General features: G+C 58.0%; 1 protein-coding gene across 1 annotated transcript; it reads right to left on the reverse strand.

Annotated features, from left to right (window-relative positions):
* Positions 1-4195: 4195 nt before the first annotated feature.
* Positions 4196-4741, reverse strand: NEUROG3 (neurogenin 3). The gene has a single exon (XM_053983236.1). The coding sequence runs from the start codon at positions 4739-4741 to the stop codon at positions 4196-4198; it is 546 nt and encodes a 181-aa protein (XP_053839211.1).
* Positions 4742-14972: the final 10231 nt, after the last annotated feature.

Genomic DNA, 14972 nt, shown 5'->3' on the forward strand with positions numbered 1-14972 from the left:
GTTAAAAGTGTGAGTGACAAGTTTTCGGCAACAGGCTTCAGCCCCTGTGGGGTCGTTTGGGCGAAGAATGGCTACAAATGAACAAATGAGCTGGATTTTCATGCTTGGTGGACGGTGAATGAATAAGCATCTTTTAAAACCCTATCAGGAACTCTTTGGATTGTCATTATAGCCGGGAGGAGGCGGGGGAAGGCAGACTTTTGAAGGCTGATCATGTGAAAGAATCCCGATTCTTCGCCTTTTCTCTGCCGGCAAGCCCGGCTACACCGAAACGTGCGGGCAGTGCAGCCGCAGCCGAGCATCCTGCCATGGCCCGGCACAGGAGCACTTAGGGGGACACCGGCGTGCCCCGCGCACTTTGGAAGAGCCGAGAGGGTCTGCTTTGCTTGCAGGAGCCCCCGCTGGTTCCCAGTGGCGTGGAGGGGACGGGCAGCGCTTTGCAGCCTCCTCCTCCTCGGAACCTGACTGCAGTGTCAGAGGCAGACAATGTGAGAGGGCAGGAAGCAACTCACTTAGAGCCTTATTTAGAGCGCAGAGTGGAGGCTGAGGTCAAAGGAATTGCCCTGGGATTATGGGAATCACCTTCATTTTCTTGCCAGCCTTCAGACACGAGGGAGCCGACCAGGACCAAGGAGGAGGGGGGATGAGTCTGTTGCTGAGGAAAGGACCTGGGTGTTTCCCCTTTCCTGGCCCTGACAATGAGCCTGGCCTCTCTGAACCATGCAAATAATTTACAGCCTCTGTTTTCAGCTGTTTGTTATCCTCAACCCCCCCATTTTAACCTTGACTAGAGCAGAGCATTGGTGAGACAGTTGTAGAAGACTCCACAGCCAGGGTTTGCTGAATACCTGTAAAGCCACAGAAGAGAGGGAAGATTCTGAGCGAGACAGGAATAAAATCTCCTTATTTCTGTAATAAAGTATAATATCACATATTCAAAAAATCGAAGAACTGTGGAAGTGTTAAGGTTAGAAAAGACCTTTAAAATCGTCACGTCTAACTGATCTTTAGACTGTCTTGTCTAAACAGAAGGACTGAACGTTGAGGGCATGAAAACACCAGATCGTAGTGAAGCATTCTTCCGTGGCTGCAAAAATAAAAGTTGAGTTCACCTGGCGTGGGATTTCAGCAAGCAAACGTGGCAGGGCCCGGGGTAAGTTGGTTTTCATCCTGTCGCCTGCAAGTATGTGAGGGCACAAGCCTGAGCCTCTGAAACAGCCACGGTCCCAGCAGCCACCTGTTTCTCCCACATCAAAAAGTCCGGAGGCCATTACAGCAGCCGTGATTATAAAAGCCGGGCACTGGCACTGGGACAGCCCCGTCAAGAGAAATGAGACCATCATGCACTAAACATAGAGAAAAGATAAATGGAAAAGGAGTCTTTCAGTCTTCATTATCAAGTTTCCATGGGTTTGCTAAAACCATAGCAACCAGTTCAAGCAATGATTAACCTAATAATGTGGAGGCAAAGAAAAAAAAATGCATTCAAGCCCCTAAAGAAGTCACTAGTTCTCTAGAGGTAGTAAATCTGCCCCCCCCCCCTTCCATCCACCCCCAACCTACAGCCCCACTGCTGGAAGACCAGAAGCATCCTAAGTCTCCAGAAAAAAAAGAATCAGCAATGCAGTAAAACCCACTCTAGTGACCCCTTTCTGAAAATACAGCAGTACAGACATCTTTGTGAACTTTTGTAATACCTGCTCTTCTGGACTGTCCTGCTCTTCTTGCTCCTTTTCTTGCCTATGTCCACCCTGAGTTCTCTTTTGCCATTTTCTGCACAAATGCTACTTTTGCCGATAAGTGAGTGTGTTGTGATCCTCCTTAGTCCCACGGTACATGCAGATAGTGAGGCAACATGATACCTCCTGTAGGGAGATATCGGAGTGGAGCTGCACTAGCAGGGAAAACATTAAATGATTTTATCACCCAAATAATGACGGTGTTTCGCCTGTGGCCACACACAGAGGCCTTGGAGCACTTTGCAGACAGTTAGAGTAGGAAAACAATACACAATTCAGCCAGAAAGGGGGGGAAGGGGCAGGAATACTATTAGGTCTTTCATTCTGCCTATCTGATCTACGACACAGATAGATCACGTTCAGGACTGTAAGAGTACACACAGAGATAGGCCCACACGGCCTTTTCCGAGTCCTCGGCCTTGCCCCATGGCCTGCGTTTCTCCAGCAATGTGGGTGTTTCTTCTCAAAGCAGTGAATAGGCAAAGGAGGGGGGCTCTGCATAGATGGGCGGGTCCCAGGAGGCAGCAGAAAGTGCAGATCTCCAAAAAAGCTCAAGTAGAAAGTGAGATCTGCTCACCTTGCCTGTCAACACTGGGGCCGTGGCGCCCTCGCTCCCTTCTCCCGGCTGCGTGGGACACCTGCAGCTCCTCTCCGTGGGACAGTTTGTTGAACGAGGCTGGATCAAGTGCACGAGTAAAAGGTCACTGCTTCTCCAAAATCCACCCAGCCCCGTGTGTTTCCTGATCTGCAGTGTCTGGTTAGCACCAGGGCCGTGCCGGCCTCTCCCTTCCCCGCAGGACTGGGCGATGTCCCCCACAGCCCACCTGAACGGACAGCACCCCAGCAGCTCCCGGGAGAGACGCACCCGGGGCGGCTCCGCATCACCCCGGGACGGCTCGGGCAGACCCCGGCGGCTGAGCCCCGTCGAGGGGACAACCGCGCCGTGTCCCCGGCCGCCTTCAGCACCATGGCCAGAGCCCGCGGCGCCGGTGCGGGACGGGGCGCCGGGGCTGCTGCGGGCGCCGCTCCGCGCACCCACCAGCGCCCGGCCCTCCCCACCGCTGGCGCTGCCCCACTCCAGCCCGCCCCACGGCCCCGGGCAGCGGGGGCAGCGCGCAGGAAGGGGACGCGGGGGAAGGAAGGGGCTCCCCGTGGTGGTCCCCCATCGGCGGGACAGGGGGTGGCGAAGCGGCGAGACGAGGACCCCGGGCTGCCGCGCCCGGTCAGGTTCCACCCTCGCCTCTTTCGTTGCGGTGCGGGAAGGGGAGGTTGTTGCGTGGGGGGGGGAGTTGTTTGTGCGTGCAGCTTTGTTTCCAGTAACCAAATTTCTTTTGTTCTACAAATTGCCTCAATAGCGTCTCTTTGCCGCGGGCAAACGGGCTCAGCTGAGAACAATTAGCATCACAATAAGCTTTTGGCCTCGCGGGCCGCTTTGTCTAGCGGCGGCCGCCCCGCCGGGGCAGCGCGGAGCGGGGAGGCGGCCTGGCCGTAAATCTACCAGCTACAAATTGAGTCCCGGCAGGAGAGGGCCGGGAAGGGCTGACGGAATTCATGTGAGTTCTCTTCTCACCGTGGCAGCGGAGGTAGCGTCTTTCCCATCTCCTGCGCTCCCCCCCGGCCCCGCTCAGGGCTTCACGTTCCGGCCGCTGCCCCCGGACCCGCCCTGGCTAAACTCACCCGCGGGGAACATGGGGTCGGCCTGAGGCGACGCTGCCCCGGGCCCCAGCGCCGCTCCAGGTGCTGGAGCGCTGTGTCCTTAAAACAGCCCCGCAGCCGGGCACGCCTCACCTGGAGACGGTGGTACGGGAGCGGCCGCAGGTCTGCGGGAAAAGGCACCTGCAGAGAGGGGCCGGTTTTAAATCCGAGCGTGGGCCTCGACGGGCACACGGCGGCGTGCGCGCAGGAGCGGGACCCCGCTGCGCCGCTCTCCATCGCCGCTCCTCCCCCGCAAGGGAGCGACCCCGCGCCGGGCACAGCGCCCGGGGCCCCGAGGAAGCCCCCGCGGGGCCGGCGCTGCCCTCCCGGCGCTGGTGCGCGCGATTTTGAAACTCCCGGAGAGCCCTAGGTGATAAAAACACGGCGTCGCACAGGTCTGGCCGCGACACGCTTTATTTTTTCTCTTCTTTTTCTTCAGAAAACCCAAAATATAGCTGCGGGCACAGACAGCGGGACCACCGTTGCTAAAAATTCTCTTATATACAAAATACATATTTGTTACGAAATATCATCAATAAATACCGATAGCGACAAATTAATATAATTTACCGTTAACGAGTACAAAACCATGATTTGTTTTTGTCCGCCCGCTCCCGCTGCGCTTTCCAGCCGAGCGGGACGGGACGGGGCGGGGGCAGCGGGGGTCCCGCCGCCCCCGGGCGCGCAGCGCGGGGAGTCCCCGCTCCGCCCCGCCGGCTCTTTGAAGGCCACAACGGGGGGACATTGGCCGGGCGGCGGGCTCAGAGGAAGGCGGGGAAGGCGGCGGGGCCGCGGCGCAGGGCGACGGGCGGCGGGGCCGCAGGGCAGGGCGAGTCCCAGGGCCCGGGGGAAGCGGCGGCCGCGGGGGGTGGCGGCGGCGCGGGGGGCTCGGGCAGGTTCTGCTCGGCCAGGCGGAGGCTCTGTGTGAGCGCCCAGATGTAGTTGTGGGCGAAGCGGAGCGTCTCGATCTTGGTGAGCTTGGCGTCGTCAGGGAAGGTGGGCAGGACGCTGCGGAGAGCGTCCAGGGCGGAGTTGAGGTGGTGCATGCGGTTTCTCTCCCGGTCGTTTGCCTTCATGCGCCGGCTCCTCTTCTGCTTGCTGAGCAAGCCCTCGTTCCGCGCCTTGCCGCGGCCCCGCCGCGCCTTCCCCTTCCTGCGGGCCGCCGTGTCCCGCGGGGCCAGGGCGGTGCGGGCGGGCGAGGCGCCCCTGCTGCCCGCGGAGGCCCCGCCGGCCGCCGAGGGGGGGTCCTCGGCACCGCCGAAATACGGCTGCCCTTCGTCCGGCGAGCGGTCGCTCTGCGGGGCCATCCTGAGAAGCCAATCCCGCGTCGGCCGGCCCGGGAGAGCCCTGTCCCCCGCGGCTGTGTGCGCTGAGCCCGGCCGAGGCTGCGGGGCAGAAGAGCGGCTCTGGCTTGCGCGCTCCGCGGCGCTCCCCGCGGTCCCTCGAGTGCGGGCAGGAGAGGTTGTGCCGCCGGCACACGACTGCCGTTAAGCCCCTATATATAGGGCCGGCAGACAATGGGGATTTCCCGGCCGGGCGGCGTGTGCGCCCCCCCGCCCGCACCCACCCCTTGGCACGCTTTTATCTTATCAGCCCGACGGGAGCGTGCCGGCTCCGGCACCGCCCGCTGCCCCGGCCACGCCACGCGAGACCTCTCTGGCTTCCACGCCGCGTGGTGCCGGGACCCCCCGGCCCTGCCCGCCAGCCCTCCCCGGGCCGAGCCCGCGGCGGGGGGGGGGGGGCTGCACCACGGCCGCACTCTCCGGGGCTCCGCCGGGGTGCCGTGAGGGTCGGGGCGGAGTACAGGGGCCCAGCGGTGACAGAGGGCTCCCCAGCACTGGTCTTCGTAACGCGGGGAAGCGCCGGCCCCCCGGAGTGGCCGGGGACGCACCGCCGGGCCAGGCGGTGTCTCATCCGGTCCCAGACGTGAGGGTCCAGCTGGCACCATTCCGGCTCCGCTCCCCTCGGCACAGCCACAACCCCTTCCCGCTGCTCCGGCGCCCCGGGGCACTCCCGGAACATCCCCTCCTGTGTTCCATCCGCCTCCCGTCACCCTTCTCTTCGCCCCTGTAGCGCCGGGAACATCCCCGCGCCCCCCGCGCTTCGACCGGCGGAGCTGTGGGCGCTGCGCTGAGGGCGGCGAGGGCCAGCACCGGAGGGGACGGAACGCCGTTCTCCAGCCCCCACTGGCGTCGTGACTTTGCTCCCACAAGGGAAACAGAGGCTGGATCCCGCGGGGGAAGGGCCCTCCCAAGGCCCGAGGCCGCCCCCGCCCCGTCGGCCCGGCACTGGGCGCGGGGGCGGCCGCGCTGCCGCGGGAGATCGGTGCGCAAAATGTGCCGGGCACTTTTGCGCACCGGCTGCGGCGGGCGGCGCGGAGCCGCCCGGGCCCGGGGCATCTTTTCCCGGTGGAGGGCGAGGGACCGGGAATAGTGGAGCCGGGCTCCCCCTGCACGGCACGACGCCCCCGGGGGTGCGGGCAGGGCCGCCGGGAGGGCGCAGCCCCGGCGGGGCGGGAGTCCCCCATCTCCTTCACCAAAGCGGCGCGGCGGATCCCGGTCGGGGATCCCTGTGCCGGGAGCGGCCGGAGCGGCCCCGTTGGGCCGCGGCGGGGCGGGGGACAGCTCCCCCTGGCCGGCCTGGTCCCCGGCCCCACGGGGTGGCCTTGGGCGGCGCGGTGCGCGGCGGTGTGGGGCTGTGCGCGCTGCCTGCCCAGGAGCGCGGCGCGGCGGGCGGACAGCCCCGCTGGGAGGGCGGGGGAGGGTGCCGAGGGGGGCCGGCCACCGCGGCGGCTCGGGCGCCCCTTCTCGAGGGGCGGCTCGGAGGGCAGCGGAGGATGAATAGGAAGGGCCCGGCGGGGTTGGGGGTTTTTTTTGTGCCTGTGCAATTGGATGACAAAAAAATCTGGCGAGCGAGTTTCCAAGCCTCAGACTGCCCACTTCAAACGTCCTTCAAACAAAAGCTGAAGAGGAAAAGAAAGCCCCACCTGGTACCGCTGTTTGCTAAAATAATAATAAATAGATTTCGTTTAATAAATAATTACAAGAGATTGTAAAGTGGAGTACTTTGGGAAGCATTAATCATGGGGCTGGGGGCAGACATCACCTGCTGGCAAACAAGACAACTTTATTGTTAAATCACCTTCCCACTGCTACTTTCCGATAACTCCCTCCCGTCGCCACAAAGCCCGGCCGGGGATGTTTACTCATAGTTAGCATAACAAGCACCATATTACCACGAACGTGATAAAAACCTGCGGGGGCACCGCTGCGGGCTCCCGCTCACACCTGGCCGGGCCGCCCGGTGCGGAGCTGGCACCCAACGGCCCTTCCAGGAGGGGCCCTGCTGCCGTTTACATTGGCCTGGTTTATGCTGCTTTATAACAGGTTTACTGCAATCCCTATCTCCCGGCCCTATTTGTCTTATTTTATTGAAAACATATGGTAACCAGAGCGGCCCCGGCGCATCTCTCGCCTGCCAGGCGTCGGGAACGTTTGGCGAGCCGGGGCTCGGCCGCAGCCCGCCCACCCGCCCGCCGGGGGCTGTTTGCTCGGGAGAGGGGAGGGCAGATAAGGCCGGGCCCCCTCTCGATCCTGGGGGTGACCCCAGGGTCCGGGGGCCGCCGGCCGCTCCGCGCCCGCCACCCACCCCGGAGCTACCGGTGCGCGCCGGCGGGGCCGCTGCTGCGGCGGCGACAGCGGCGGGCGCACGGCAGAGGCACCTGCCCCGGGGCCCTCCCCATCCTTGCCCCGCTCCCTCCGGCCGGGTGGCTCAGGAGGTACCGTGATTTGCGCTGCCATATGTCGGGCGGGCCGGCGGAGCAGCTGCCGCCCCGGCCCTACCTACCCGGCCCATAATACCTGGGAGCCGCAGCCCCGCGTCCCCCTTTGAGAGGGCAGCGCGGCGGGGCCGGGCCCGCGCCGCTGTTTTGTGACTTTATTGTGGCGCCCAACAGATGCACGCCGGCCCCTCCTGCCCCTCGCCCCGGTGCGAGCGCGCTGCTCGGGACACAAGGAGCACAGATGCCCGGCGCAAGGTGCACCAGATGCCCCCCTTTGTGATTTCAAACAATATTTCTCCCTTCCTCCCCCCGCCCCTTTTCCTACAAGAGTGGGAGAAGAAGGAGTGCAAAAAGAAATGTGTATATATATATAAAAAAAAAACAATCTGGAGAGGAAAGGGGAGCCGCGGCAAGAGGCGGCTGGAGCGCGTCCCCCGGAGCCGCCCGAAGGAGCGCACGGGCGGGCGCAGCGGCGCGGCCCCGGGGAGGGGGCCGGCCGCGGGCAGGGGCCAGGAATGCCCGCCGGGACGGAAGGAGCCGCCTCGGGAAGTCGTTCAGTACCTCCTGAGCGCTGACCTGGACACCACAGAGCACGGTCTGTCCGTTCAATGGGCGGCTGAGGGGTGGAAGCTCCAGAACGAGCCGATGTGACCAGACCTCAGCACCTGTTATCACGCATCAATTTGTCCCTTGAGGCCACGAAAATGCTCTAAGGGCTGGGAGAACCTCTGCTATGAGACAACCTGAGAGGGCTGTGAGTGTTCAGTCTGGAGAAAGAAAGCCCCTAGGGCGACCTCAGAGCCCCTTCCAAAGCCTAAAGGGGCTCCGAAAGAACTGGAGAGGGACTTGGGATGACGGCACGGAGTGACAGGACAAGGGGGGACACTGGCTTCAAACGGAAAGAGGGCAGGGATAGATGGGATATTGAGAAGGAATTCTTCACCATGAGGGAGGTGAGGAGCTGGCACAGGCTGTACGGAGAATCTGGGGCTGCTCCATCCCTGGAAGTGTCCGAAGCCAAGTTGGACAGGGCGTGGAGCAACCTGAGATAGTGCACGGCATCCCTGCAGGGAGTGGAGCTAGATGATCTTTAATATTTCTTCCATCCAAATCATTCTATAACTCTATGATTCTGTGCAAGGATAAACGAGCCCTGGGATAAGGGATGCTGTCACTACAGCAGAGGAGGAGAAGCCCTGACAGAAAACCCAAGAGTTTTCACTTGGGCTTTCACTTTCACTCGGCAATAAACCTCTCTCTGCTTATGTGCCCTCAAACAGCCAGACAGGAGATGGCTTCATAAGGCTGCAAGAGCAGACAGCTGTTCTGAGACATTCTGGATCAGAATGCAACAGTCTTTAGCATAGAAAAAACCTGGATTATCTCTGGATAGGAGAGAGGAAAGGAAAAGAAATACCACGGAGAGGAAAGGCAGGGAAAAAAATGCCAACTACACAAGGGTCAGTCTGTGATGCCTACAGGTGGGTCCTGTGAAACCTGTTACCTTAAAATATTTATTGAACCATCCAATCATCTACCCCGGCAGAGAAGGATGGTCCTCACTTCTCTGGGAGCCAGCCTCCTCCTGTCATTCCCAGCTCTGCCAGACTTGTTCCCCTCTCCATTTGTGGTCAGTGGCTCCCTGCCCCAGCCTGTCTCACCTGCCAGAAAAAAAGGGTTTCTCCTCCACCCTGTTGCCAGCCTGGGCAGACAGGGTGGGTTACACATCTTCACTTAGGTTTTCCAAGTTCTTTAAGCTTTACACCAGGTTTTGGTGAGCTCTGACAGGATCCAGCAGCACTCAGACTTCACCAGCTGGCACTGATCAATTTACCAGCCACCAGCTGGGCAACACAGACTTGAGGCTTCATACTCGTCTGCATCAACTCCCCTTTGGCCTTCAGTGAATAATTACAGACCATGGCTATGCTGAGCTCAGACCGCCACCTTCCTGACCAGCCCTTCATTCCTATAAGGTTAAAAATATCACTTCTGGCATTTTGATGCATGATGGGGTTAGAAGCACAGCAAACTGGTCATATGGGCTCTCTCTGAAACTCCTCACTCCCCAGGTGCCCATCAAACAGCCAGATGGTCCTTAATGGCCTCCAAAAATAATAAAAATTGTGTTTTCCTCTCTTGATTTAGAAGCTCCACTGGTCAGACTTCGAACACACCAGAATCCACCAGAGCTGGCTTTTGAGAAGCAAAAAAGTTGCTAAAAAAACAGGAGTTTGGAAGGAAATACCCTGTCCCATCTGAAAAAAAGGGGCAGAGGTGCCCTGATGGACTCACACAGCACCCACCCCTCTACAGAGCTTCATCAAAGCCCACAGTATGAGATGGCGCAAGATGGGGGGAGAGAGGGGGGTTTTAACCCTTTCTTTGCAACTGAATTTAGCGCCAGGCCGCTGCCACCACAGAGAGATGTGCCCAGTGTGGTGCAGGGGTCACTGCTCAAGCCAAACCCCCGCTGCCAGAGGGATGTGACTCAAACCTGTGGCGTGGATATTTTCCCACTGGCCTCATGCACTTGCTGGTAACCGGTTCATGCTCCTCCCATCGCCATTCCCGGCTGTGCCATCCACCTCTGCCACCCTGCAGTGCTCTGATGACTGCCCCACAGGGTTTAAGGTACTTGTAGCCCTCACACCAATCGCAGCCACACCCACACTCCCGGTGCATGACCCCATCCCCTCCCTGACCAGCCTGGTCCCTTCCCCTCTTCTCCCTTTCAGTCTCGGGTTTTCCATTCCTGCCCTGCTCTGGTTTTCCATTCCCTTGCTCCCTTCCCCACATCTTTACGCCCCTCTTCTGGTACATGCTGCCCTGGTGTCCCTGTCAGGCAGGCACGGTGCCCCATTGCAGCATCCCCCAGCCATTCCTGCCCATCTGCACTCCCAACCCTCCACCCAGCACTGGGCTCCATCTGCCAAACTCCCAACCTTTGAATTGGAGCCTCCTCCTGTCCTGCAGTGCTGAGTAGAAGAGGATTTTATGCCCAGATGGGACCATCTGCTTCCCCAAGCCCAGGTGTATAATGAACCTGGGGAGGCCACAAGCAGCACAGCCCCTCCTGCCAGCCCATGCCAGGACCTCTGTAAAGCTGAGCAGCCAGCCTGACTCCTGTATCTCAATAAAAATCATGCATTTGCAACTTCTTAAAAAAAAAAAAAAAAAAAAAAATCCGTGTATTTTCACCCAAAACTGCAGTTGCAATCCAGTAGTTTAGCTGCAGCCCAGCTCTGCAAGACAAGTCACCACCACCAGTGCGTGCGATTTTGGTGAGGCACAACTTAAACTCGTGCCAGCAGGCTGGAGTGGGAGGAAGGCAATGGTCCCAAGGCAGGTAACAGCAGGGAAAGCTCGGGGCACTCGCCACCTGCGCGCAGCCAGAGCATTGTCACCATCTGCCCCAGCTGCAGGGAGGGGAGCAGGACCAGCCCTGCCCGCGCAGCTGGGCTTGAGCTGGGCTCGCGGGGGGAGGGATGCTCCAGCCCATGTCTAAAGGGTCCCAGGATTCCCGGGTTTTATCAGCACCCTCATCATTTTCCTTCACTGGAAGGCAACCAGCCCCAGTCACCCCCAGCAGGTCCCGGGCACCGGCGTTTTTCGGGGTCTCTGGCTCCAGCAAAGCCCCCGTGCTCAGGGATACATTTTCTGACACCCTCACATCGTCTGACATCCCCTCAGTCCGGGGGCTACATCTCCCTCCCCCAGCTCTTCACCGTAATCCCCACCATTTTCCACCATCATTTAAGTTTCTGAAGTAATTTCTTTTTTCTTTTTTTGTCCTTTTTTTATTTTTTTTTTTTTAAGCAAACCATCTACCATATGTTCTCCCCTGAAAGGGGCAATTGTTAACAGATCATTAAAACACCGTGGTGAGTGCTCTGAGATTCCTTCCCTCAGTCTTACGCATTATCCCGTCTCTGTCACCCTTTCAATGCGGCTTTGAGGACTCTGCTTTTCTAACTTCCTTCTCGGGGGGGAGAAAAAAAAAAAGAAGAGAGAAAGAGCCACTAAAATGACCCTCTTCACAGCTCTCCTCCGTGCTTTTCAATGTCCTTTGCGACACCCAACTATAATTGGGGTGGGGGGCTGGCGTGCCGCTGCTGCTGTCACCGGGCTGGGGGTGGCAGGGCCACATCCTGCCCCCTTCACAAGGTGCCAGGGTTGGGATAGCAGCATGAGGGGTGACAGGGGTGCTGCAGGCAACCTCTCCTTCCACTGCTGGGCAAAGGGACTGCTTGTCTTGGGAGGCTCAAACAGCACATCCCAGCCAGCCTGGTGCTGTCCCTGTCCCGGGGATGGGGCTGGGGGATGACCCCATGACACACCCGTGTAGATAGAGAGAGCATTCCCTGGAGGCCTCATCCCTGGAGGCCTCATCCCCTCGGCTGCATCAGGTGCTTTCAGCAGCACAAATCCATTTGGTATGGCAATAAGCTACCAGCTGGCTGGGAAGTGAGCTAAGCCCGGAGACGGAGCTCTTTCGGGGGCTTGGATATTTCACCTCCCTTCCTGGAGAACTAACACTGTTTTAGGAAACACCAAATGATGGGAAGCTGGAGACCATCAGGGCATGGACCACTTCTGCCTGAACAATGGCCTTGGGTTGAGGGACACTTCCTGCAGGCTCTGTACCCTTGTGACCAGGAGGGACAAGGCTTTCAGAACTCACACAGAGGTTCCTTACCTACATCTTCTCCCCTTCCACCACGGATTTGGCCATTTCTCCAGAGGACCATGTTCCCCAGCTCATCGAACCAAGCTCCAGGCATGGCTTGCACTTCTGTCCACCTTTCCCAGCAGCCAGCACGAGGCCCTGAGAATTTGCACTTCCCCACGCCAGCAAAGGAGTGTGGTGGATGGGACCAGAGAGAGCACAACAGCCCTGCTGGGAAAGAGGGGGAGAGGCAGCTGCCCCAGTCAGCACAACCCAGTTATGTTTGTAAAAACCACAGAGACTTCAAAGCCCTGCACACAGGCTTCTCCAAGAACCAATACTCCACGGCAGCTGCACAGCGTTGCCAGGGCCTGCGTGCAGCTCCAGGGACCTCAGAGGGCTCCATTGCCCCTGGCTCTTGCCCTCCAGCCAGCAGGTTTTCCCCAGCACCCTCCAAACCCCTCAGGCAGACTGCTGTGTTTATTTTGAGCCGGAAGGTGCAGCCACACGCTGGAGGAGGCAGTGCTGCTGTGCTTTGTGCAGCCGAGGGACCTGCCCTGAACAGGTCCCCCTGCAGAGTCCCCGAGCATCCTGGCAACAGGAGCCAGGAGCTCCTTGTGCTCGCCCAGGCAAAACCCCCCCTCCCACAACCCTGGTGCTGACCCACAGGAATCTCCAAGCAGGGCTGAGCACCGTGATGGGGTTGGGATCAGAAAAGCAGTCCCCAATGCCCAGGAGGACGAGGTGGCTTTGTCGTGGTGTGCACATCCCCGGCAGGTCAGCTCCCTTCTTCTCCCTTCCAGCACGACAGCTTTCAGCTCTTCATCAAGGACAAAACTTTCCACAGGAGAAAAAAAAAAAAAAAAAAAAAAAAAAAGCACCTCCTGCAAAGGAGAGGCTGGAATTGCCCGGGACCCCCACTTTCCTGAGGGCATTTAACAGCTGCCTTTGACGAGGGCTCTGAGCGCTGCTGCGGGGCAAAGCTTTATCCCTTAGAGCTGCAGAGAGACCTCAGGCCAGGAGCTGAATCCAAACCCAAGCAGTTCTTCCATCCCGAGTGCACAACCAGGTGGAGCTGTGTCAGTTTTAAGCAGCACTGAATGCAGTGTTGACAAGACAAACAGCTGCACTGCTCTCCCAGCACAGATGAAGGTGCTGCCCTCTCTCCCCGCTCCCCAGCGGGCACAGACATTAAATGGGGATGCAAACCCAGAGGTGGAGGTGATCTCCCTGGCCCAGAACAGCTCACAGGATCCCCACAAGTGGGAACACCTGCCCTCTGCAGTTCAACAGCCACCACATTAATTTCAATTCCTGAACCCACACAAGAACCTTCGAATAATCAGCTGGTGCAGAAAAGTCGTGAATGCTGGGAAGTCCTAGTGAAGAAAAGAACTTTAGGAACACAGATCTACAAAACAACTTCTAGCTAAATAGTCTTTACATCTTAAACACTGATATTTTTCCCCATCGGGGGAAATTAGCTCATCCCACCTCCGAGGAATGAAGGTGAGGTTGCAACCAGTAGCTGTACCCTGAGTGTCATCACCAACAGATGATAATCTGCAGAGGCTCGGCGCTGCCGAGGGATTTCCTTGGAAGCTGTGCCTGCACAAAGGAGCTTCTGGAAGCAGAGCAGGGGAAAGGGCCGCTGAAGAAACCCTGGTGCCGTGTGGAGGCAGAGATTGAATTCCCAGCGAGCAGGGATTTCGTTAGTGCCCTGCGGTATCCGTGCCACCAGAGGGAGACCTGCTCGGCATTCCTCCTCCGGATCCGTGCTCATTAGAGATTTTTAATGTTTTATTGTTTTTACATCCTGTGCACGGTACTCCAGCCGGGCACCCAGCTCACCGAGGTGCTGTGCCTCTGTGGCCTCACGAAATAGAGAGGTAAATCTCTTTTTCTGGAAAAATGGTGATGGAAAGCAGGAATGCATGGAGCACGAACAGCTCACAGCTGTCAGAGCGCTTTACAATTACACACACAGAATAATCCATAGTTCTGGGATTTTGTGGAGTCGTCTCAGGCTTTAAGGAGCAGCCAAGGAGCATTTTCTTAAATCAGGTTAAGGATGCATCTGTGAGGAGCAGCCCAGCTGTGGCTGCTCCTGCCAGGGGGACAGGGATTAAATTAGATCAGCATTCTTCACCCATCTGAAGACAATTTTCTCATCAACTTTCTGGAGAAGGCAGCTGAGCAGAGAATTGCTGCATCTCTCTCCTCCAGCCACCTCCCAATAGGCATCATCCCTCCCTGCAGTCAGCAGGGTCTGTGAAGCCAAGAGTTAATTTCCTCAGATCCTAGGGAATGGGAAGGGTCAATAGTTTCTGAATCAATCATTTATTAAACAAAATCACACAGGGTTTACTTTGTGATTGTCAGGTTGACATCTCTCCCACCCAAATACTGTGAATGACACTGGGGATGGCTGAAAATTCAGAACAGCTCACAAATTTTCTTCGTAAGGGATAACTGCTCTCTTGTATCCCAAAATACTCTCCCCATTTCATTTAAACCACCTAAAGTTTAACCACACTTCTGCCACCTCCTGGTTTCTGGGCTATCTCATATTTCACACCACCCTCATATTTACATTTATTAAAAAAAAAAACAAACACCTTACTTTTGTCACCAAAGGAGAACTGCCTTTGTCATTCCCACCTTCCCAGCCCAGTCCCTGCTACAAACCAACTCCAGCTTCAATTTTCCCATCCTCCCCCAGCAGCCAGCTCCGTCCTCCCAAGCTGCTCCTCCTCCCTCTCCTTGTACACAAGCCCACCCTTAAAACACACCTTGCTTCTTAACTTACCAGAACACATTATTCAAGACAAGAGACCAGGAGAATTTGGGTGCAGAGGAGCAATTAAATATTTAAGTAGTAGCCATGTGCAGGGCCCAACGCTAGAGCGTGCTGTGGACCTCCCAGTGCCCCTGCTGGGACTGGGATCTCTGTCCCTAGCAAAGAACCGGGTGAGTCCTTTTTTGGCTCCTGGAAACACATGAAGTTTGCTCAGAAACTCTCGGTGAAGGCAGAGAGTTAAGCAGCAAACGCTGAGTTTTGAAGAAAGCAGAAAAAAAATGTCCAGGA

The sequence above is a fragment of the Vidua macroura genome, chromosome 8 (genome assembly GCF_024509145.1).
Source record: "Vidua macroura isolate BioBank_ID:100142 chromosome 8, ASM2450914v1, whole genome shotgun sequence".
Lineage (NCBI taxonomy): Eukaryota > Metazoa > Chordata > Aves > Passeriformes > Viduidae > Vidua > Vidua macroura.

Bases quoted from the DNA above. Each gene is read 5' to 3' on its own strand.
- NEUROG3 (XM_053983236.1), bottom strand. From the start codon at position 4,741: ATGGCCCCGCAGAGCGACCGCTCGCCGGACGAAGGGCAGCCGTATTTC.